This window comes from Nelumbo lutea, chromosome 5 (assembly GCF_056320005.1).
Source record: "Nelumbo lutea isolate HS-2025 chromosome 5, American lotus-T2T, whole genome shotgun sequence".
In the NCBI taxonomy this organism is placed as follows: domain Eukaryota; kingdom Viridiplantae; phylum Streptophyta; class Magnoliopsida; order Proteales; family Nelumbonaceae; genus Nelumbo; species Nelumbo lutea.
The window spans coordinates 86392524-86418284 of record NC_142688.1 but is presented as its reverse complement, the minus strand read 5'-3'; the positions used below and the strand labels follow the sequence as shown (position 1 = coordinate 86418284).

The 25761-nt window shown below is 37.9% G+C and overlaps 1 protein-coding gene across 2 annotated transcripts in view; it reads right to left on the bottom strand.

Annotated features, from left to right (window-relative positions):
- The window catches only part of GAUT7 (galacturonosyltransferase 7), a 91652-nt gene that overhangs the window by 34247 nt on the left and 31644 nt on the right, over positions 1-25761 (bottom strand). For both annotated transcript variants that reach the window (XM_088944294.1, XM_088944295.1), the window contains exons 8-9: positions 4001-4355; positions 3338-3883 (exon numbers count right to left, since the gene is read on the bottom strand). In XM_088944294.1, coding sequence (XP_088800420.1) covers positions 3338-3883; positions 4001-4355 — 901 coding nt within the window. The remainder of the gene's footprint in view (positions 1-3337; positions 3884-4000; positions 4356-25761) is intronic.

Sequence of the window (25761 nt, the reverse complement as noted above, 5' to 3'; positions counted from 1 at the left end):
TCATTGTACTCTTTTTGTAAAGGGGGGTATGCCAATGGCAATTATGTAAATAGTAGTATGAATATTCAATATTTTGTTGTATCCTTCTATCACTTCCCCTAAAGCTTAACGTACTCATTGAGGGGAGGTATGTAGTCGAGTGAATCAGTAGCGTGTAAAGGTTAAGCACGAGATCCCCTCGACACTAGATTGTGCTTGTGCTTGCCACCAATTCATTGAATACAAAGAGCATTTTGTCTAATTTGTGTGCATTTGTTGTTGCTTTGTTGCTTTCTTATTGACTTCATAGGCTTACTCGTTGACTAGTGAGTGTCGCACAGGGCCCCAACATTTAGCCCCGTGACAAGTTTGTCACCTTGTTATCATCAGTTGTTGTCCCTAAAGATGTCCAGGAAGCCCTTGCCTCTCTAGGGTGGTGTCGTGCGATGGAAGAACTTTCAGCCCTTCATCATAATCATACTTGGGACTTCACCGTTCTTCCTCCTGGGAAGCAGGTTGTTGGTTGTAAATGGGTTTATACAGTTAAGTATCTGCCTAATAGTAGTGTTGAACGCCTGAAAGCGCAATTGGTTGCAAAAGGATACTCCCAAACATATGGTATTGATTACACAGAGACCTTCTCACCAGTTGCTAAGATAGGGTCGGTTCGTATTGTGATCTCTCTTGCAGCTATGTATGATTGGCCGCTATATCATCTTGATATCAAGAATGCCTTTTTGCATGGTGACTTACTCGAGGATGTCTACATGGAGCAACCTCCAGGGTTTGTTGCTCAGGGGGAGGATGGTAAGGTGTGCAGACTAAGGAAGGCTATATATGGGCTTAAACAGTCTCCTCGAGCATGGTTTGGTAGATTCAGTGAGGTGGTAAAGAAGTTTGGTATGAGACAGTGCCAAGTTGATCATTCTATATTCAGTCATGACTCTCCGGGAGGAAAAATACTGTTGGTGGTGTATGTAGATGATATTGTTATTACCGGGAATGATAACATGGGTATTGCCAGGCTGAAGACTTATCTACAAGATCAGTTTCAGACAAAGGATCTTGGTAAACTGAAATACTTCTTGGGGATAGAGGTAGCAAGATCTAAGTATGGTATTAACCTGTGCCAGAGGAAATATGTGCTTGATTTGCTGGAAGAAACAGGCTTGTTGGGTGCTAAACCAACTAAAACACCTATGGACACAAATACTAGGCTAAGTAGTGATATGGGTGAAGTGTTTGAAGACCCCAGCAAATACCGACGACTTGTAGGTAAACTGAACTACCTAACCATTACTAGGCCAAACATCTCATTTGCAGTTAGTGTGGTAAGTCAGTTCATGCAGAAACCTCTGATTCCTCATTGGAATGCAATTCTGAGAATTGTGAGGTATTTAAAAGGGGCTCCAAGTCGCGGTTTGATATACAAAAGTGGCGGAAAACTTGAAATAGAAGGGTATTCTGATGCTGACTAGGCCAGTTCTGTGTTTGATACACAATCTACCACAGGCTATTGCACTTTCCTGGGAGGTAACCTAGTGACATGGAAAAATAAGAAGCAGACAATTGTGGCAAGAAGTAGTGCAAAAACAGGATATAGGGCTATGGTGCATACTGCTTGTGAATTAGTGTGGCTAAGGAACCTTCTACAGGAAGTAGGGTACAACATCAATACTCCAATGAAGCTCTATTGCGACAATCAGGCTACAGTTCATATTTCTTCTAATCCGGTGTTTCATGAAAGAACCAAGCACATTGAGGTTGACTGTCACTTTGTGAGGGAGAAGGTGCTGAATGAAGAGCTAGACACTACATACATTAATACAGGAAACCAGTGGGTAGACTTATTTACAAAAGGCTTGAGTCGGGGAAGAGTGGACTATATATGTAACAAGTTAGGATTATATGATATATACTCACCAACTTGAGGGGGAGTGTTAGCATAGGGGTATTTCTGTCTTTTTACTTATATTAAGGTTGTTGATTTGTAATAATATGTTAGAACCAGTGCTCCTTACTTAAATAAGGGCACATTAGTCTTTTCCATTATTTTAATAATAAAAGCATGTGTGGCCGAATGGGAGTTAGGTTTTTTGACTTCCAGTTCGAACCAGACTTTCTCCTTTTCTCTCTCTCTTTTTCCTTCCACCTTTCTACATGACTGATCTCAGACAAATAGAACTCCAAGGCAGGCCGAATCATAACAAGAACAAATAAAAGCCAATTAGGGGCTGGATAGAGGTTCCAGTTCTCTCATCTCCTCCCTTTTCTTCTTTTGTTTATTCCCTTTTTTTGCTCTAAACTTCTCTTCCTATTTCTGCTCGCTTTTTCCTAAAATCTCAACATTTATTGTTATTTTCTATTTCTTCTAATTGCATTGACCATAAAAATCATGAGCCCATTATCAAAAATCGTAAGATTCTTATAGGAAAAGATTCAATCAGGACCCATGAAAAAGAGCAATCAGTCCTACATCAATTTAGAACTATAGGTCTCTGTCCTACATCAATTGGTACCTAGTAAACAATCCTACATCAATTTGGTATCAGGACTAATGGCTAGAAACTATGTTGTCACAAAATAGCCCATTCTATATGCCTATGGTATCTTCTAAACAATCAAATTGGTCAAGAATCAACAGTAAACTCTCTAAAACAGACTCAGATCACTGGCCGTTTTGTTCGAGAAGGCGGAAGAAAATAAATTAAATAATATAGAGGTGCCAAACTTCAGAAATATTGGGGTATCATTTTTTTTGATAAATAAAAGATTGGGTATCATTAGCAAAATTGTTATAATGAAGAGGTGCCTAACTTCAAGAAAGATGACAATCTGCAAGTATTATTTGATAGGTTAGGCAAACTGGAATTGTACTTTGATTAGTATGATGCGTCTAATAAACAGAGGATTAAACTTTCATGCCTAAAGCTCAGTATTCATGCTAAAACATGATGAACCCTAGAGCAACAAATTGAGAAGAATAGAATAGATAATCCTATCACTATAGTATCAGACATAAAGAAGCATCCAAGAAACAAGAACCTACCAGTAAACAAGTACTATATTAACAGACATGAGGAATTGCCACAAACAAACATGGTATACTATTTGTAGTTGAATAAATACATATATACAAATGTATAAAATTTTATCAACTATCTAATAGATATATCAACACAGAGTGAAAAGCAGAAGCTACCAAAAAAAATTTGATACTGCTTATGAGGAGGTAAAGCTATATTGCATGGACCTAGATGTGGGAATTGGAATCCAAAGCATGCTCAAGAGTTTGGTTTAGTAAGCATTAAATATAAGGACTCGTGGATATGATTATTCATAGAAAAACACTACTTACTGATCGCAGCAGCTGCTGGTAAGCCTTGGTGATGTTTTGTTCCCTCCACTGCACCAGATCAATCATATTCAATCCAGACATCCAAATGCAAGAACTTCTGTTAAAGTTGTTTCCACCCAAATAACTTGTTAGCTGACCCAACCTCAGTGCACAATACTGCACAGCACCATTTACTTTTCCTTCCATGTCAAGGCTCCACAGGGGCGATAAGTCTTGTTGGACAACAACATCATCATCCAGAACTACTACTTTCTTTAGATTGTGGAATATTTCAGGAAGATGATAGTGGATCTGACCAAATACTGATATGTACTCGGTCCTCATTTGACCTGCATCTGGTTTGTTAATACTACGGAAGGAAACACGAAACTCTTCAGACAATGATAGATGGAGTAGGTTTTTTTTATCATGAAAATCCAAGTTAAGATCTTCAATGTTGAGAATGTGAATGGTGGCTTCCTTGAAAGAATTATGTAAGAACCAAAATTTCATGGCAAAGTAATTCTGGCCATCTGTCAGCACATGAAAAACCTGATTACTGCTTTCCTGTCACATTCAAATAAATCAAAGATACACATGTCAACACCCAAAACTAATAATATGAACACATTGCAACGCCCAAAAAAGATAATGTGAATGAGGGAAGCATGAAGAACTGCATACTTTTGCATGCACTACAGTTGAGTTGATAACTACAGATGCTGCAAGTACATTGTTGGAGAATACGACATAGTGGTGAAGTTCTGGATTTACACATTTCTCAACCTGTGAATCCATATCCAGTGAGGGATATCTAAAATATTCAACCATCAATCTCATTGATAGGCAGTGGTGACTCTTGGGCATGGTCTGGACTGCAAGTTGATAAAGGAAGGCACTTTGTTTCATGTGGAAGTGAGCTTCATCCTCTGTCAGATCTAGTATCTGCCTCAGTTTCTTGTCAACATTAATGCAATCCACAGTAAACAATTTAGCTTTTGAAATTGCAGCCTCCATTTTTTGTAACTTCTTTTCAATCCTGGAAAAACAAGAAAAATATAGCTTAAACTCCTAGACGAGGAAATAAAGATAACCTTATCAAAGTTTTTACTTGAACTAATACAGACCATAACATCCAGATAATAGCCAATTGTAGTTAAAAAGTGCAAAAGTAAAAGACAAAATCTGTCATATGTTATGGTAATCATGAACAATGTCATAATCGTAGGTAAAGGATAAACTAATTGCCTTTGTTTTCTTCCTTTTTTAATAACAATCACAAGGTAAAGATGAGATTTATATCCAGGGGGAAAGGGCAAATACACTATCAAGAAGCCTGCTCGATCTGCAAGAATGAAAAAAAAAAAAGAAAGAAATGATTAATTAATTAAAACTATGATTGGAGAAATGTACAATTATTGAATTATGATTGAGATGAACCAATGATTGCATTGAACTGTACTTAACTTATTATTTTTACTTGAAAGACATCACCGGCCAAATCCATCATCTTCCATAACAATCTGGTATGACTTAATCCAATCCAATAATACTTGAACAGATTGGCCCCAATCCAATTTGACATGATTCGATCCAATCAAATAATACTTAAGCATAAATGATCATATCTACAAAGAATAATATTTATCTATCTATAAAATCAGTACAAATACTGGAGATTTATTACAGACCCATCCTTCAAGTCCATAGAAGTTAATTTTGAGTCATTTTATTCATTGCATACAATATCAAAGAAATATTTATATTATTTTATCAATAATATATAATATTCCTATTTGATGGCATGTATGGGAATAAAGGAATTCCAGATCTTAAAGTCAAACAACATTGCAGCCATCATCGAAAACATTTGTATTAAAGTGGCTAATGGGTGAAATCCTTTTTGTGCTCGAAGATTTCTCTACTAATGATATTACAAGGAATTGCAAGCGGTAGCAAGTTCTTCATCAGGGAATATCCTAGCAGTTTCTCTGATCTCCCCCTCCCCTCAATAAATTGAATCAAGCTAAACTTTGATGGCTGCATTTTTGGCAATCTGGGAACATCAGGATTTGGAGGAAAATTTTGTAGTGAAGGAAAATTGATTGAATTATTTTTGGACCTCTTGGACATGGAGATTCAACTATAGAAAATTTGATAGTTCTTACACAAGGACTAAGATTAACCAATTGCTTAACCTTAAAGATTTTGTGTTGGGGGGCTTGTAAAAAGTATACAGTGGGGAAAGGAGAGAGGAGGGAAGGATGTTAGGGGGCTGTGGAGATGAAGAGTCTCCTAAGGAAGACAGTTCTAATAAGGAAAGAGTGGATATTGACAGACTAGTAGATAGACAGCTGGAAATTGGAAAGTCTCTTAGATTATGTTGGATTATTCTTTCCTTGAGGAGGGGCGCATCAGCAGGTTCGAGTTTTGGAGGGGGTTCTCTTTGTTGCCCTCAAAGTTTCGGTGAAAGCCTTGATTTCTGCTGTTCCGGAAAGTAAACTAACCATTTTATGTAGTGCAATTTGTGCAGTGGTTCAAGCTATGAGCAAAGGATGTTGTTCTGGTTTAGTTTTTATTTTATCTCTAGTTTTGTATTGGATAGGGCTGGTTTTGTTTTTGGTTGTTGATTTAGAAGTCTTTTAGCTTTGTTGTGGAAGTTGTATGGTGATCTCTTATCACCCTCTTGATCTCTTGAATTGTATTTCTTTTTCTTTTGTATCTTAATCAATCCAAGCCCAATTTAAATCAAATAGATAAAGTTGGAAAAAGAAACTGAACAAGAAAAATAGATGCAACAGCAGCACTAGGGGGGGGGAGAGAGAGAGATGAAAGAGGAAAGGAGAAAGTTGTAGGTTTGAGACAAAAAAGAAAATATCTCTCTCACAACTGATATTATTCCTCAAAATAGTTGTATCTGTATACAAAATAAAGTGTCATGACCTATATACCCATTTTTAATTACAAGAAACCAAATGATAGAAATATCCCTACTAATGAAAAGACAATAAAACAATATTTTTTTTAGTATCAGAACAAGAATAAAATAAATAGGGAGCTAAAAGCCCTAGCAATAGTGTTGATTCAGTTCAGATCAAAGTAGAAGAGAAGTAGACAAGATGTTGAGGAACAAGAGATCAAAGCAAGCTGATATCAAACCCAAGTAATCTCAAACTGCCGCCTCACTTTCCTTTAATTAAAATAGAACTGAAGTTACAACATTACCCTGAAATAGAAAAGCAACTAAATAATAAAGAAAAATAAATGCAAAAAGACTAAAATACCCCTATGGCCAGCACTTATAATTTAATACTCTCCCTCAAGCTGGAGCATATGATAAAGTTCCAACTTGTTACAACTATGCCTAACTTAACCTCTTGGTCAAGAGATTGGCTAGCTAATCTTCAAACGTAGGGTGTAACAATTTCTCCACTAACAACTTTCTCCCTTACAAAGTAACAATCCACTTATATATGTTTAGTCCTCTCGTGAAACACTAGATTGGAAGAATGTGAATAGCTGCTTGATTATCACAAAACAACTTAAGGGGAGTTGAAATTGCTACTCCTATCTCCTGTAATACTTGTTTTAGCCACACCAACTCACTAGTATGGGCCATGGCCTTGTATTCAACCTCTGCACTACTACTAGCTAAGTTCTAAAAGGCTAAAAGCAGAGGCGGTTGCGTCTCATACGGGCAAGGCGTAAGCCTCAAGTTATCCATAAAATTAGGATCGTATATGGATTGTCTTGTATGATATATTAGACATGGAATCATGGTTCAAAGTATCCACACACCCCAATATGTTGAAAGGGATGTATTGAGTATCAACACTTTGAATAATGCATACCTTTTTTTCAATTTTTTTAATTTTACAAGGTTATTTTTATATTATTTAATTATTAAAAAGTTATTTAAAAATACTGTAAAAAAGGGGTATCGGTACCCCAAAGAGACATTACAATTTGGGTTAGAATCTTAGCAAAGAAGTTTAATCTTTTCCCTATTTTTTTCCTAGAAGAACAAAACCATAGAAGTCAAACTTTTCAAATTTAGGGATATGAACCAACATTGTTTCAAGAGCAAGGCATTCCTATTTCCTTTCTTGTACTAGTATGCATTAGTGAAGAGATAAATGGGCAAATGGATAATAACAAAGCATGAATAATAAAGCAAGCTGTTTTCTTACACATTTTATATGCAAGTTTTTTGTTATTTGTACGTTTATTCATTTTCTCATTACACTAATATATACAAAACAAGGTGTTTTTTGTCTTAAATTTATGTTTTCCTCTATGTAAACCTTCATATTCCACATTAGCATGCTGAAAATTTGAGCTAAGCCTCGTACACTATGAGGCCAAAGGCCCAAAGACATAAGCCTCAAACAACTCAAGGCCTAAGCCTTAATGGTGGGGTCTGATGATATTGAGGCCAGGCCTTTTTTCCTAGACTCGCCTCAATTCTTTTTAAAACAATGCTCCTAGCCACCACACTCTGCCTCTTACCCTTTTTTTATCAATAACAGAATCGATTTATTAATGAACAATAACATTACAACAATCTAGGAAGAGGTAAGAAGGCTTAACTCTCCCGAAAAAGAGAAAAGAAAAGAAAATTACAATACAGCCCAAAACATTTGTTCCCTTCCCACCCCTTGTTTCGCCAATGTATCTGCAAAAGCATTTGCAGTCCTCTTCATCCATTGAAAGTGAACCTCCAACCATCTAGCTAGCCATTTAGCCTCCCTTCTATCATTTACATATTTCCACAATCCATTGTCCTTCTGAAACCAGCTTAAAACCAGCTTTGAGTCTCCTTACATAATTAGTCTATGAATACTCAGCTCCTGTCCTCCTTAAGCCTTCCATTAAGACACATATCTCAGCTCTTACAGAGTCACCATTCCCAATGGGGTCTGAAAAAAAAGCAATCACCTCACCATTCTCACCTCTAAACACCCCACCAACACCCGAGGGCCCAGGATTACCTTCACTACTGCCATCAAAATTTAATTTTACACACCCTGGGCCTGTGGAGACCATAAGGGAGCAACTGAAGAGAAAGGTGCTGAATTTGCCACTCTGCCCCTTACTCCTTCCGAATAATCAAATTCACTGCCAAGAAAGTGCAATAACTAATTGTAGACTTTCTATTAGGGGCAAAACTAGGGGCTTACTAAATTGTTGAAACAGTTTTTATTGGAACCGATTTCAAGCTAAGGACTTGGGGCATTTGAAGTATTTTTTGGGCATAGAAGTAGCGAGGTCAAATGGGGTGTATCATGCTAAGAAGTTGTACTCTGGACAAGACAATACAACTAGAGTGTATCAGTTGTACCAAGAGTATTTCAATTTGAAGCAAGGGAGTCAAAGCTTAGAAGAGTACTATGCAAGTTTGAGGAACATTCGTAATGAGCTTAATGTGTATCATCCTCTAACATCAGATGTTCAAATCCAACAACAGCAACGTGAGTAGCTTGATGTGACAAGGTTTCTTGTGGGGTTGAAGGCTGAGTATGAGCCTGTCAGAGCACAAATATTGGGAGGATCTGCTCTTCCCTCACTTGAAGAAGTTTTTGCTCGTCTTAAGAGGACATCCATTGAGTCAGTAGAACATTCTTCTCTCTCTAACAGATCTGGTTTGGTAGTGACTAAAGGGGGTGGTTGTGGAAATAGAAGTGGTGGTGTCAGGAGAGGACTCCCAAGCAACCGTGGTGGTCACATGTTTAGCAGGGCTAGTGGTCGGACTGGAGGCCGAGACTCAAGGGGAGGTTGGGGAAGAGGAAGGAGTAATACTCAGAGAAAGTGTACACATTGTGGTTTAGAGGGGCACACAGTTAATTTCTGCTATGATTTGCGTGGTGCACCCAACACTTGGGCTAACCATGCTAGGACTAAGGGTAGTGACACAATTACTGAAAGTCAGCAAGCTGACCCAATCCCCTCCACATCTATTTGTGCTTCTGAGAAGGAAATGGTGAGTGTACCATGTGCAGTATATGAGCAGTTCATTCAAACATCTCAGCAGAACACCGCTACACTTACCCATTCAGGTATGGCTTGCTTAGCTTCCAAAGACTCACACTGGATCATTGACTCTGGGGCCTCGGACCATATGTCTAGGATTCATGATGTATTTTCTTCCCTTTCCCGCTCCTCCACACCTCAAACAGTTACACTTGCTAATTGTTCTACATCTCCTATCTGTGGTGTTGGTGATGTTAATCTCTCCTCCTTGCCTTTATCATTTGTTTTATATGTTCCTAAGTTTCCTTTTAACCTTATGTCTATCAGCAGATTAACCAAGTCTCTTAATTGTTCTGTAACCTTCTACCCTTCTTCTTGTGTGTTTCAGGATCTCAAGATGGGGAGGAAGATTGGTGGAGGGCATGAAGCAGGTGGATTATATTACCTTGATGGTGGTGGTCCTCCAATAGCTTTTCAGTCATCTCTTACTCCTCTTCAATGGCATTGCAGACTTGGTCATCCTTCTCTCAAGGCCTTGAAGTTACTGGTTCCTTCCTTGAGTCATCTTTCATCATTAGATTGTGAGTCATATCAATTGGGTAAACATCATAGAGTCTCATTTAGTCCAAGAGTTGATAGTCGTGTCTCAAGTCCTTTCTCTTTAGTTCATTCCGATGTATGGGGTCCAATTAAAGTGGTGTCATACAATGGGTATAAGTATTTTGTAATCTTTGTTGATGACTTTTCAAGGATGACATGGATTTATCTTATGAAAGATCGTAGTGAGTTGTTCCCTATTTTTCAAAAATTTTATGCTGAAATACGCACTCAATTTGGTGTTCATATTAAAATTCTTCGCTCCAATAATGCCAAAGAATATAACACCTCACCATTTCAGCGATACCTAGAACATCATGGGATCATTCATCAAACTTCTTGTGCCTACACCCCACAACAGAACGGTGTAGCTGAACGAAAAAATCGACATCTTCTTGAAATTGCTCGATCCTTGATGATTAATATGAATGTCCCAAAACATTTTTGGAGTGATGTTGTTCTTACATCCTGTTTTCTTATCAATCGAATGCCCATGTCAATCCTTGGAAGTCAATCCCCTTTCTCCGTGTTGTTTCCCACTTTATCTCCATTTCCTCTTACCCCAAGAATCTTTGGCTGTGTTTGTTTTGTTCAACACTTGGGGCCTGGGTTAGACAAGCTAGATGCTCGAGCTACTAAGTGTATCTTTCTTGGCTACTCAAGGACTCAGAAAGGGTATAAGTGTTATAACCCAAAATCCCATAAATCATTTGTGTGCTCTGATGTCACCTTCTTTGAGTCAATTCCGTTCTTCTCAGATGGTTGAGTCTCTTCCTCTCCCTCTGTGGTTCCCCTTCCTGTACCTGTTGTGGACATCCTTCCAGTAGCTCCTGTTTCTACTGCAGATACACATCCTATGCCTGTTACTACTGAGAAGCCGCCAATCACTCAAGTGTATACCCGCAAAAGTGCATCGGGCCCTCCTCCACTTCAGCCCCTATCGACAGATCCTGCTACTGCTCCTCCTTCAGATCCTGATCTTCTTATTGCTCTGCGAAAAGGTAAACGTACTTGTACTTCTCACCCCATTTCACACTATGTTTCTACTGCTCACCCTTCTGCTTCTCATTGCAAATTTATATCATTACTCTCATTTGTTCCCATTCCCAAGACTGTCTAGGAAGCTCTTACCTCCCCAGGGTGGCGGCAAGCCATAGAAGAACTCTCTGCTCTACAACATAATCACACATGGGAACTCACCACTCTTCCTTCCGGTAAGAACACAGTTGGGTGTAAATGGGTCTACACAGTGAAGTATCTTCCTGGTGGCAGTGTGGAGAGGTTGAAAGCGAGGTTGGTGGCCAAGGGTTATTCTCAGATGTATGGTATGGACTATATGGAGACATTTTCTCCTGTGGCTAAGATTGGTTCAGTTCAGGTGCTGATTTCATTAGCTGCTATGTATGATTGGCCTCTTGTACAACTTGACATCAAAAATGCCTTCCTGCATGGTGATCTAGTTGAGGAGGTGTATATGGAGCAACCACCAGGGTTTGTTGCTCAGGGGGAGTCTGGCAAAGTGTGTTGGCTCAAAAAGGTAATTTATGGACTGAAACAATCTCCACGTGCTTGGTTTGGTAGGTTTAGTGAAGTGATGAAAGCCTTTGGGATGAAACAATGTCAGGTTGATCATTCTGTGTTCAACTATAACTCAAAGGATGGGAAAATCTTGCTAGTCGTGTACGTGGATGATATTGTCATAACTGGGAGTGATAGCAATGGAATCAACAAATTGAAGAAATTCTTACAGGATCACTTCAATACGAAAGATCTGGGGAAGCTGAAATATTTCCTGGGAATAGTGGTTGCGAGGTCAAAACATGGGATCAACCTATGTCAGAGAAAATATGTTCTTGATCTACTTGAAGAAGCAGGGTTGTTAGGTGCTAAACCAACAAAGACTCCTATGGAACTCAATACCAAGCTAAGTGTTGATGCGGGTGAAGAGTTTGATGATCCTGGAAGATACAGAAGGTTGGTGGGCAAATTGAACTACCTGACCATTACCCGACCAGATATATCATTTGTTGTGAGTGTGGCGAGCCAGTTTATGCAACACCCTCGGGTTCCTCACTAGGAAGCTATTCTGAGAATTGTTAGGTACCTAAAAAGTGCTCTAGGTCGTGGTTTGTTATACCAAAGTGGAGGAACTCTTGAGATAGTAGGGTACACAGATGCTAACTGGGCTGGTTCTATATCAGACAAGAGATCAACTACAGGGTATTGTACCTTCCTCGGTGGCAATCTTGTAACTTGGAAGAGCAAGAAACAAACAGTGGTGGCACAAAGTAGTGCAAAAGCAGAGTACAGAGCTATGGCCCATACCACATGTGAGCTAGTATGGCTAAATAACTTGCTTCAAGAGATGGGATTCTCAAGTGACAAACCCATGAAATTATACTATGATAACCAAGCTATTGTTCACATTTCTTCCAATCCCATCTTTCATGAGAGAACTAAGCATATTGAGGTTGATTGTCACTTTGTAAGAGATAAAGTGATAAGTGGGGTGATAACCACATCTCATGTGAGCTCAGGAAATCAGCGGGTAGATCTCATCACAAAGGGATTGTCTCGGGGAAGAATAGATTACTATTGTAACAAGTTGGGACTATATGATATATACTCTCCAGCTTGAGGGGGAGTGTTAGAATGCTCGAGTCAGGGGTGATTACTTGAGAGTGAAAGGTTTATTGTATCTGAGTTTAAGTTATGTGTCCCATCTTCTATGAGAGACAAAATGGTCTTTTCTGTAACTCTCTGTCTTTTTGAAAAAATACAAGTGGGTCAGCTAGGGGAGAGTGATTGACTCTTCTAGTCTGGCCGAACCTTTCTTTCTTCTTCTTCTTCTTCTTCTTCTTCTTCTTCTTCTTCTCTACTTCAACCTAGAATCTGCTAGGGTTTACTAACAATAATAATGCCATCAACATAAACCGCCAAAACAATTCTCCCTGAAGCAGTATCCATACCACGGTTCAAAATATCGATACTAGCCGATACATCGATAGGGGCGTATCAGCATGCATCTTTGGTCACTTTTTTTTTATTTTTTTTTCTTTGAAACGGGTTCAGAGGCATTAGTTTAAGGCCAGTTTACCCCCCTGAACTAGACCGAACCCCGAAACTACCCCTGTGGGGGTATATCGAGAAGCCCCAATACGATACATATCGGTCGATATGCCCCGTTACATTGCAATTTTTTTATCCTTGATCCATACTAAACACAAGTGATTAACACTACATTGTTTCATCCTAAATTGTTGTGTGACACTACTAAATCTTCCAAACCAGTCTCTCAAAGATTGTTTCAATATAAATTGCTTTTCTTAATCTACAAACATTTACCTCCTCCCCTTGAGCGACATACCCAGGAAGTTGCTCCATATAAACTTCCTCTTCGGGGGCACCATGGAGGAAAGCATCACCCATTCAAAGTGAGCAGCCAGAGAAATAAGTGCACGAACTCAAACCCATCTTAGTTATGGGTGAGAAGGTATCAATATAGTCAACTCCATAAATCTGTGCATACCTTTTTGCCAACAAATGTGCTTTAAACCTATCTACACTTCAGTCAACTTGGTGTTTCAAGGTATAAAGTATAAACCCATCAACAACCAATTGCTTTCTTCCTAGGGAGAAAAGTAAGGTCCCAAGTGTAGTTAGTTTAAAGAGCATGAAGCCTTCTACCCTTTTAGTGAGAGAAGAACATCATGAACCGACCTGGGAACAGCCATAGATGAAAGCAATGGCACAAACTTCTGATACGAGGGAGATAAATGAGCAAAAGGAAATATAGCGAGAAATAGGTGTTCAGTATAAGCACATTTACCTTTACGAAGGAGATAAGAAATGTCATGTCTAGTCATGCATGTGTATAATAAAGGACCAATCAACCTCTAAAACTAGTTCTTGTCATTAAGAAGCTCTCCTTCACCATTCAGTATTTAATGGTGAATATCCACTTACACCCAACTAGTGTCTTAATACTAGGATGGTCAACAAGTTCCTAGGTTTAGTTCTTAATGAGTACTTCCATCTCTTGGTTCATAGCATGATGTAGGACCAGCTTAGTTCTAGTCCTTAGAGAATGTTGAATGGTCTTCTTGATCAGAGTTTTATGGATGTCAATGGCTTCTTGAAGGAATAATGGAGAAAATTGGAAGAGAAAGAAGAGAGAAAATACCTGGAATCACTCATGGGTGCCTAGAATCACTCTAGGGCATGGGAATCACTCACCATAGCTAGCATAAGCTGAAGAAAACTCAATATGATTCATTGCCTTTCTGTAAAACGACCATACATATTTAGACTCTAAACTCATAATAATCCTAGGAGTCAAACTGTTAGACTCAATAATCCTAGTAGGACTCAAACTAAGTTGTCATATCCTATTTCAATTCAAAGAAGACTCAATAACTCTAATCCTACTTATGTAATGACACTAAAATTTTTAAATAAAAACAAATTATAACTAGACAATTTAAACCCTACCATTGGACCCCACAGAAAATTCCAAAATGACAAAAATACCCCTACTGTCCAAAAATACAGAAATACATAAAATATGATAAAATTCCATTTTTGACTCTTCGGCTCCTGCATCATAGCATCTTTGAACTTAGGATTAGGCATTGCCTTTGAAACAATAGTGGGAAAAGGAACATAAGAAGAAAAAGAAGAAAAAACAATCATGAAAAGAGGGAGACATGACTCATAGAAATATAATCAGATAATGGATAAATAGTAGTATAAGAGAGCCAAGTTTGGTCTATTTGATATTTACCTTTACATGAGACAATAGAAGATCAAGGTTAGTATAGAAGAGAGGAGAACCAAGTTTGGGTTAATTGATCTTTACCCTTACATAAGACAATAGAAGATCAAGTATAGAAGAGAACTAAGTCTAAACAAAAACAATATTACTAGAAGCAAAAGGAACTGAGCCAGAAGAGGAATCAAACTGGCATGGTGATTCTTTTTCCTTCTCCAATTGTAGATCTGCAACTCCTTTGGAATATCATCATGAGCACCAACCTCATCAGAAGAAGAATTGGGAACAGAAACAGACAAACCTGAAACAAGCATAGGAAGAGGAAATAAAGGGTACCTCTCTTCACTAGAACTCTCACCATAAAGAGAGAACTGAAGAGAAAAGAAAGAAGTGGAATCAAAACAAGTGGCACTCCTTGTAACAAATTGCTTTGCATATACAGTCAAAACAACAATAGCCTTTTGAGAAAGGGAATAACCAAGAAAACACCCTAGACAAACTAAGGATCAAAATAGATCCAGTGATTTAAAAGGTGAGCCTGGGTACATGGGCAAGGTACATTTCAAGGTCTGCACCTCACCTAGGACCAAGCATAGCCTCTTTGGAAAAGCACATGCCTAATGCGCCTAGGTATGCACCTGGTGCCACTTGCACCTCAACTCAGGTGTTTAGTTAAATTTTGCACTTCTTTGTGCTTTTTGAAGCACACTGGCGAGGCTGGGGGAGCCCCCAGACCCCTGAGAACCCCCTTTATGCAAATATTATTCATTCATTCTTCTTAATACGAGACATTTTTTAAAAGATAATTAAATTATAAAACCATTTTTGGTAGGGATTAAGAATTTAAGACCTTAACATGGACTTTCCTTTGGGATTGCCTCAAGGGGCTTGGTACAAAGGCGGCTCATAAAATTAGGAATGAAAAGTATATTGGGAAAGAAAGAAATTGAAAGTTTGAAATGCTTGAATTGTTGAGTGCATGAATATGTTTCACATGCTTTGGGTTTTTTATGGATAACAGCAACAATTTTTTTACAAAAACAAACAAGAAGATGCAAGAAATCAGTCATCCCAGAAGTTGAGATAACTGATACCCAAAGGAAACTATGCTCAAATTATCACCCCTTTCCAGGATTACATCAAACTACAAACCCATCCCCGAGAACAGTTTTTCTCTCTCAACCCCTTGTTTTGCTAAACCATCTGCCAATCCATTTGCAGATATGTACACCCATTGGACTGCTGCTACCCTGTTTCTTTTAAGCTCATCGGTTTCTCTTTAGATGTGTCCATACTGCCAACGACACTTCCTTTCATTCTGACCCAACCCACCACAACTTTGGAGTCCCCTTCAACAATGATACTGGTGTAGTTATTCATCTTTGCCAGATTTAAACCCTGTCGAACTGCAAGAAGCTCTAATCTAACTGCATTTCCATGGCTTTTAGGACCTAAGTATAAGCCAAGAATACTGCTCTCTTCATTTCTAAAAACTCCTCCAATGCCAGAAGGTCCAGGATTGCCTTTGTTACGACAGTCAAACCTAACCTTTATTGACAGATGTCAAGGCAGAACCCACAGAAGCTGAAAAGTCACTCTACTAACAGGGAAGCTTGCTATTAACCACCAATTTTTAATGATATCATCAGTAGTAAAGAGGCTGAAAACACTTGTTAATTTCACCTAAAGTGTGACTCTCACCTTAAAGAGATCAATGAGGAAGAAACAAGTAAATGGAACAATTGAATTAGTCTTCCATTTTTTCCTAACAAACAGTCACCCCAGATGCCAAAGTATTTTGCCCCTTGTGCAACAATTGAAGAAAGTAGTGCTAAAAATAGAAAGTCTTGTGGAGGGGTCCACCTGTACCAAATAGATCAAAAAACTGTTCCCAAATGCCAGTCACAAACGAGCAAGAAACAAGTAAATGGAAAGATTATTTTTATAAGTAAATAAAAAATCTTATTAAAGAAAAAAAATGATTACAGTTTTAAGGGTGGTAAATCATCAGCCAGATACAAGAACCAACTGAGATCAATGAGATTTTTCCACATTACATATTTGAAAACCCAGGACCCCCCCCCCCAACCTATTTCCCAAGTCCTCCTTATCTTGCCTGAAGTCTGGGAGAATCAGCACCCAATCTGCCACTGGTATGCTAGCAGCAGCAACCATCTTGTCCATACTGCAGGCTTTCTCTTCAAAAACTCTTCTGTTCCGTTCCTTCCATATGTTCCAGCATACTGCAAATGGATTACAGCTACATATCACCTTCACCTTCTTGCTTCCACTCAGCCGGGTGAAAACCAGAGACCCCGAACATAGATGAGAACACTTTCCATAAGAAACCTGAAAACTTGCAGGTTATAAAAAAGTAATTAGCATTTTCCACCTGCTCCTCACAAAGACACCACCTACTAGCCATATGGGATCCTCTGGATTTCAAATGATCAACTATCAATATGCTATCCATTGCTACTAGCATTGGATTTTAAATGGAAAGAATTTTCCCCACTAGCATTGCAAAGAAGGCAGGCATTGGGGGAGAAGCATCAATTTGGCCTCTTCTTTTGAAGAGTTTCAGAAGAACTAATTTTAGAATGATAAACCTCCCAGCGAAAAGCCCCCACTTTGGGCTGGACCAGCGCTCTCCAAATTTCTTTCGTCAAAAACCTAGGGTCAGGGTCAATGGAGAGGAGAGAATCAAAAAAGGAAGAGCAAGACAAAAGTCCAGAGGAACAAGGTGGCCATACTCTATAGTCAGGCTTTTGAGGATCCAACAAAACTTTCTCAACCAACTCCACAAGATGAATGCTCAAAGGTATTTGCACTTCACTCAAGTCTCATCTAAACCCAAAGTTCCAAGAGACTTAGAGAAAGCAAAAGAAGAAGGGGAAACAAAGTGAAAAATGGTTTTGTTTTTAAACAAAGAAAGAGTAAACAACGAGAGAAAATTTTCTTTTAAACCAACATCCCCACCACCAACACGTATACTACCTATCCTTCATTTTGTACCCAGAGCAAGGTTCAAATCTTATGAAAGATAGGAAGCAAGGTAGCAAATCTGAAATTGGTTTCCAAAGGAGTTGATGGTGTAGCCCTCCAATTAGCCCCACACCCTAGCCACTCTCATTCAGCCTATGAATGTTCTGAATAACTTGCTTCCATAACCTCTCTTCTTCCAAGGGAAACCTCCATAACCATTTGCCCAATAAAGCCTTATTCTTCAGCATTAAATTCCCAATGCCTAGACACCATTCTTTCTAGCTTTTACACACAACCGCCCAATTCACTAAGTGATCTTTTTTTTTTTGAATCACCATGAAACAACAGAAAATCTCTCATAATCTTCTCTAGCGCCTTTGCTGCCACCACTGGAGTTTTAAAGCCAGATAGGCAATAGATTGGAAGTTTTTTATAGTAAAATAAAAACTTAATTAAAGTAAAAAATAAAAGGAGAATACAATAGGATGGTGATAAAGAATCACCTGAGAAAAAGAAACAACATAACAACCCTTCCACCGTGGACTACACAAAAACCCCCTTCTCATACACCCATCAATTAGAAGAGTGTATGGAGAGATACATTTCTGATTGATCAGAAAACTTTTAGCCTAGTTGGTAGAGGGTTTGGAGAGTCAAAATCTGGTTGTACATTGCCAAGAAGTGAAGCTGTTGCTTTTTGCCCAAAACCCTAGCCAACTAGAGAGATTTGCAGTTACAGGTTTAAAAGAAGGATTGGGTTTTATTGATCAAAAAAAAAAAAAGAAGGATTGGGTGTGGCAATCAGGGCTTGGGGGGTTCCTTTGATCTCTAGAAGTAGGCGGTTGAGGTTGGAAGAAGTTTGGAGAGCTCTGGTAAGAAAGGTTGCTTCTTCTCCCTTTCTTCCAGGCAACTGGGTGCAGTGAAACCCCACATTTTGATCCTTAGGGTATTTGACTAACCTCAGTTAGGTCCATAAAGACTTGAAAGCTTTTTTTTTATTCCATTTGGTCAATGGAGCAATCTAGAAGTGAGATGAAGTATATTCCAATATCCAAGGTTGGTCCAACGAATTCCTTTTTAACTGATGTAACTACAACTAAACTGGATGGAACAAATTATCTAGTCTGGGCACATTTTATACGGATTTATGTTTGTAGTAGAGGTAAGTTGAGGTATCTCATAAGAATAGACGTCAAGGCGTCGCCTAGGTGACTAGGTGTCCTTGGTTGGGCGCCTCTCCCAAACACCTTGACTCACTAGGCACCCTTCTAGGCGACAAGGTGCTAGCCTAGGCAACTGAGTGCCCCCCTAGGCAACAAAAATGACAAGGCAGCGCCTTTTATAATATCATTTATATTGTTGTATCTTATTAATGTATGTGTTAATACATTTTATTATATGCTATATATATCAATTATACTTTGTTTTAATGTTTTACTATTGAAATTTAAAAGATCAAAGGGTTTTGAGAAGAGAAAAAGAAAAAAGAAAAGAAAGAGGAAAGAAAGAATAGAATAATAAAGTTATTTTTTCTATTCTCTCTCTCTCTAATTAAATAAAACAGAAACTCCATCCTTGTTTTTTTCGATTTTACTTTTCATCTTGAATATTTATCATATAAAGTTGATAACCATCTTTAGCTGCAAATTAATATGAAATTTCCCTATTAAATACTTATTACAGTAGTATTATTTTTGATAATTATGAAATTAATATATGTAAAAGATTTGTATCTTTTAGATGTGATGATTTGCCACATTTTTAGAGGAACTTTAATGTTCTTAATAAAGAGAATTGCTATTTTTTCAATTAACATACATGTTGAATGGTATATAAAACTAGGAAACTAGCCAAAAGTCAGATTTTTATATTATAAAATTTTTATCGCCTAGGCGATTAGGCACCCCAGTGTCACCCAGAATCACCTAGATGCCTTGAAAACTATGCTCACAAGCAATAAGGAAAAACCTGCAGAGATTGATCCTATGTATGAAAAATGGATACAGGAGAACTACAGAGTGATTGGATGGTTAGGTGGCCTTTCATAACACCTTTCGGACCTCTGAAGTCGCCAGAGATGTTTGGAAGTGTATCTGAATTTGGGTCTGAAAATCATTTTCAGATCAGAAATAACAAGACATGGGCCAGATGTTGAACGCGTTCAGATGCATTTCAGACCTGGCCGCGGTGAGTTTCTTCCTCTTCTTCTCTCGCCACTGCAACCGAATAATCTAATTTCGGGGTAAAATAGTAAAATTAGTGAATTTTAGATGCTGAAGGTTTGATCCAACACAAACAACCTTCTTTATTCAGAGCCTCTAAAAAGTCAAAAAACAAATATGTCTCTTTCAGATTTCGGACCCCTTTAATATCTTTTTAACTTTTCAGATTTCAAACTTATCAAACGCCACCTTAGTCAACTCTATGCAGCCTCACATAAGTTAGCATTACCACTAGAGAACTTCAGCCAAGGAGATTTGGGACAGTGTCATAAAAACATATTCTCAGAAGCTAAATGTTGCAAGAGCCTATAAGTTAAAGAATGAGGTCAACAATCCAAGACAAGGGGAGAAGAGTGTGGCAGTTTACTATTCCGTGTTCAAGTCTTTATGGCAGGAGATTGATGTTATGGAGATGGTTGTGTGGGAGAGCGCCAAGGATGCAGAGACATTTAGAAAACTGGTAGAAGGAAACAGGCTGTTCAAGTTTCTTACAGGACTCAACCCTAAGTTTGACATTACTAGGCAAAATATTTTGGCTAGAGATGAAGTCCCCCTTGCCCAAGGATATTCTATGATTAACAGTGAAGAAAGTAGGCAGCAAGTACAATTACAAGGACCACCTTCAGAGAATTTTGCACATGTTGGGATAAAGCTGAAAGGGCCGAATGAGAAGAAAGAAGTGATATGTGAATATTGCAAGAAACTAAAATATACTAAGGACACTTGTTGGAACCCTTCATCTAGATCTTCCCCTGAAAGGTTTTGGAATATCAATAGCAACAATCTTAAGAAGAATGGTCAAACAGGGAAGTCTAAGATGCAAATGTTCCTATAGTACTTGAAGGCAGAAATAGAGAAAGTGAAGAGAAATCTACTATGGAGCAGCTAGCAATAATAAAGGCAGAATTTGAAAGGTACAAGAGGTTAATTAATCATTTGGTTGCAGCATCCAATGCCTCGGGCAACACCTCTTCATTTGCATTTGCCCACTCAAGTACTCATGTTTCTGCAAATCATTCTACCATTTCAGGTAACCATAAAATCCCTTGGGGTATCAACTCTGGTGCATCAAACAATGATTTAATAGATGTGCCTAAGGCACACCTAAGCGCATAGGCGAGGTGCATATTAGGGTATGCACCTGGCCTAGGTCCTAGGTGCACCCCTTTCAAAGGGCACATGCCTAGTGTGCCTAGGCGTGCACCTAATACGCCTTGTGCCTCAACCCAAGCGTGCTCCGAGAACCCCCTATTTGCTAATGTTCTTCATTCATTCATTCCAATAAAATATCTTCTTAAAAGGCAAATAAAGTTATAAAATTATTATTTTTTGTGTGAAATAGGAATTTAAGACCCTAACATGGACGTGTTCGAGCTTTGCCTCGAGGGGCGTGGTACAAAGGCAACTCATAGAATCAAGAATGCAATATGTTTTACATCACATTAGCTACTTGAAGTAATACATCTGAGGAAAAAAAGAGAGTGTGGGTTTTACATGCTTGAAAATTCTTTATATATCTACTTTAATTTTTAAATTTTCATTTGAATGCACTTTACATGTTATGTTTATACATTTCAATTTTAGATAATAGGTTTTTTAAAACATTTATTTTAAATTTTAAGTTTATATTTATATTTATATTTATATTTATATTTATATTTATTATCATTATCATTATCATCATTATTATTATTATTATGTTTAATGTTTTTTGAATTTTCTGACATTTTTTATTTTTTTAGCATTATTTTGTATTTTTGGGCCTTGCTTTGAAACGGCACATGCCTCGCCTTTCACCTTGCACCTTGGGTGCAAATTGGCCCTTGCACTTTTTTTGTGCCTCGCACTTTTAAAACACTCGCATCAAACCATATGACCAACATACCTAACCTCTTTTGTTTTTTTTTTTTTCGGAAAAAGGTGAAGTAATTTATTCAGCACATAAAATGAGAGTAAAATCATAACCCAGACCATACAAGTTGATTGAGCATAATTCAAATTACAAACTCACCCAGGACTGAGAGCAAAACAAAAGAGACATGTTCAGCTGTTTAAATCCCTCCTTCACCGACACCTAGGATAATAACTTGCCCACAGCTCTCTGCACTACTTCATCCGGAGACTTAAGTTTACCACAGAAAACTCTATTGTTTCTTCCAAACCAAATGGACCAAAGCACTGCTGCCAGAATGGTACTCTAAACAAGCTTTCCTTTCATGTTAAGGCCCTTAATTCTCCAACAATTCAGTAGCTCCTTTACTAATCTTCACATAACCCAACTAATCTCCAAAGCCTTTAGGAAATGTCCCCAGACCAAAGAAGAAATTGGGCAGTGGATACACAAATGCTCTATAGATTCTGCAAGAATTCCACACAAACCCATTTTGTTCATATCAACTCCTTTCTAGTAGAGAGAAAATATCCCTTACTAATGGGTCTCTTGCTCCCATCTCTAGCAAAGGAGATATCATAGCCTTTGACACCCTTGTTTTATCCTTTGTACTTCATGTCCCTAAGCTAAATACCAATCTCTTATCTATTAGTAGCTTGACTAAATCCATGAACTACAGCATAAGTTTCCTACTCGTTGTGCTTTCCAAGAACTAAAATCTCAAAGGATGATTGGGAATGGCGATGAGACGAATGGAATATACTTGTTGGATACACCTGATAGAAGTCTTGGACAACCTAATAAAGTAGCTTTGGAGTTTGTTTTATCAAAGTCGGTTGATAAAGTCATGTTATGTCATTTGTGTTTTCGTCATTTACCTTTTTATGCTTTGAGTCATTTGTTTCCCGACATGTTTATGGGAATATCTCTGTCAAGTCTTCATTGTGAATCATGTGAACTTGCAAAAAATTGCACATAATCTTATTCAATGAGTAATAAAAGATCAATTTCTCATTTTCATATTGTGTAATTTGATGTGTAGGGGCATATTATTTACCTACAATGGAGGGTTAAACAAATGTTTTATCCTTTTTATTGATGATTTTTCTCGCTATACACGGATTTACCCTATGACATCCGAGAATGAAGTACCAACCATTGTGCAAAAATTCATGAACTTATTCTTACCCAATTTAACACTCGTATCAAAATATTCCAAACTAATAATGCCAAAGAATATTTTGAGAAGAACCTTTCATCCTATTTTGATACTTTCGGGTTATTCATCAGAGTTCTTGTTCCTACACTCCACAACAGACTAGAGTAGTGAAAATGAAGAATCGTCATGTGGTTGAGGTTGCTAGAAGCCTCCTCTTTGCATCTAATGTTCCTAGTAAGTTTTGGGGTAATGTTGTTCTTACTACTACATACTTGATTAACTGTATGTCGTCCCAAGTTTTGGATTTCAAAACCCCGTTAGCCTTTTTTTTCCAAATGAGGACCTCTTCTCTCTTCCTCTCCGAGTTGTTGGGTGCACCTGCTATGTGCATGTTACAGTCATCAAAAACACAAATTTGAAACTAAAGCACACAAGGATTTTTTTAAGTAAAAACGTGTAAGTTCCCTAGGTTCCATAATCAGCATATTTCCTTGATAAATATCCATAATTTTCATAAGTATAAACTTCATGTTTTAGTATAGAAAATCAACATCTTCCAACATATTCATGAGAAGAAAAAGAAGAAAGAAAAGAAAATGAAAAAATATAAATATAGGGGCTAAACCCCTATTTCTGTTATAGGAAAAGAAGAAAAGAAAAGGTGGAAGAAGAAGAAAAAGAAGAAGAAGAAATTAGTATATACACACACAAAATTAGTAAATTAAAAGAAGAAAATGTGTTGATTTGACAACATTTTATGTTCTTCCTTACTTATTGGTTCAGATTTTGAAGTCTTTGAGGGTTCAATACAGCATTTAACAATGTTTGTGTGGATTAAATCCTAACAAATAAGAAAATGATAAAAAGAAATTAGTACGTAAACACACAAAATGAATAATTTAGTTTAAAAATGTCTATTTTATAATTATAAAATCAAAAAATTAAGAATATAAAAAAGTTTTATATAACACGCTATAGAAAACTGCTTGGTGATTAGGTGAGGCGAGCCTTCATGGGCACCTTGTCACCTAAGCGTCACCTTGACAACTATGCCTAGGATATGCCTCTACACAGAAGGGATATTGTTGTTTTGATCCAATACATTGCACCCGCTTTGTTTCTAGGGTGTCACATTTATTGAGTCCATTCCTTTCTTTGGTACTATTCTTAAAGGATTCTGAGAAGTTATTTGTTATATCCCTGATTATTAGTCTTCCAATTCCTATTGAGTCTTTTGTCCAGTCATCTACTTCTGTTGCACCTCCTCTCATTGTGTCTACTCCACATGTTCCTGCTCCCCCTCATCCTCCCACGTTTTTTTCACATCCTATTGTCCAAAGGTGGTACCAAAGACAAAGACTCAAGTATAAGCTAGTTGTTTCCACTCCTTCAACAGATCCTCTTACACCTCCCATCAGCCATCACTACTAAGGTCATAGGTCAGCCTTCCTCTAACCCTTATAATACCCTTCCCAAACCTTGACCTTCCTATTGCCCTTCACAGAGGCAAACGGAAGTGTACCACCAATTCCATCTCCAAACACCTGTCTTATGACCTTCTTTCTCCAACCTATTATTCCTTTATTGCCTCCGTTTCTACACATGTGATTCCTAGATCCATACCAAAAGCCTTATCCAAATTAGAATGGAGGGATGCTATGATGATCGAGCTAGATGTTTTGCATAAGAAACATAACTATGATATTATGGACTTACCTAAGGAGAAGAACCAATTGATTGTAAATGGATGTCCACACTCAAGTATCATTCTAATGGTACTATTCAAAAGTTTAAGGCTCGGTTGATTGCTAAATGCTACACTCAGATGTATGGTATTGATAAACTGGAGACTTTTGCTCCTATGGCTAAAATGACTTAAGTTCAGGTTTTGTTATCTCTAGCTACTACTTTTGATTGGTCACTTCACCAATTTGATGTTAAAAATGCCTTCTTGAATGAAGACCTACACGAAGAGATCTATATGTCATTACCTCTAGGGGTGTATGGGAAGAAAATGCAAGGGAAGGAGTGTAAATTGAAGAAGTCCCTTTATGGTCTCAAATAGTCACCTAGGGCTTAGTTTAAGAGATTCTGAGCTACCCTTGTTTCTTTTGGATACACACAGACTCAATCTAATCATACTTTACTTGTTAATAAGAGGATCAAGTCCTTGGTGACTTTTTCGATTATTTATGTTGATGACATTGTGCTTACTTGTAATGAAAGCCAAGAAGTGGTTAAACTCAAACGGTTCCTTAACACTAAGTTTGAGATCAAAGACTTGGGGGATCGCAGATATTTCTTGGGAATTGAAGTTGCCAGATCTAAGGATAGTAGCTTCATTTCTCAATGCAAGTACGTCCTTGATCTACTTGCAAAAACTGGCAAACTTGGTGATAAACCGACCTCCACCCCTATAGACTTAAATCACTAGCTTTTTGCCACTAATGGTGAACTGTTTTTCGATAGGTGAGTGCTCCTAAGACTGCTTGGGATGTTGTTATATCTTTGCATTGACTTGGCTAGATATTTCGTATGCAGTGACTATCATTAACCAGCTTATGCATTCACCTAGAGATACACACTTAGAAGCTACAAAAAGGGTTTAGTGTTACTTGGAAGGCACTCCAAGGAAAGGTATTCTTCTTGCCAAGCATGGACATATGAAATAGGAAGCATACACTACTACTAATTGGGCAAGATGTATCGATTATAGGAGATCCACCTCAAGATATTGTACTTTGGTGAAAAAAAACATTGTCTCATGGAGTAAGAAGCAGTTTATAGTAGCAAGATCTTCAGCTAAGGCAAGATGGAATTTCAGAATTATTGTGGCTTAGACCACTTTTT